At 38.9% G+C, this 301-nt stretch overlaps 1 protein-coding gene across 1 annotated transcript in view; it reads right to left on the minus strand.

Annotated features, from left to right (window-relative positions):
* TFAP2D (transcription factor AP-2 delta) overlaps positions 1–25 on the minus strand; it is a 54099-nt gene extending 54074 nt beyond the window's left edge. The window contains exon 1 of the mRNA XM_006926452.1: positions 1–25. Within this exon, the coding sequence (XP_006926514.1) occupies positions 1–25 (25 nt within the window).
* Between the last annotated feature and the right edge of the window lie 276 nt (positions 26–301).

Consider the following 301-nt stretch of genomic DNA (forward strand, 5'->3'; position numbering starts at 1 on the left):
CTAGTCCCGGAAAGGTAGTTGACATGTTGGGTTTCTCCGAAAGCTTACGATGCAATTTCCCCCTCCAAAAAAAGAATCGGGGAAAAAAATCCAAACTTCTTGTATTTTCCAATTTTTTTAAGGAAAAAAAAATGTTCTATAGATAGAGATCTAAATTGTAATAGCTTTGCCCGGATCAGATAGCTCCTTGCCTCATACCCACTTAAAAACCTGTAGGAACAAAATTTTCCCTCTGCACAAAAGCAGCTCCCTGGAACAGATTTTGTACTTGCTGAGTATTTCTTTGGCTGATGTCGTAGGT

The sequence above is a fragment of the Pteropus alecto genome, unplaced genomic scaffold, assembly GCF_000325575.1.
Source record: "Pteropus alecto unplaced genomic scaffold, ASM32557v1 scaffold7, whole genome shotgun sequence".
In the NCBI taxonomy this organism is placed as follows: domain Eukaryota; kingdom Metazoa; phylum Chordata; class Mammalia; order Chiroptera; family Pteropodidae; genus Pteropus; species Pteropus alecto.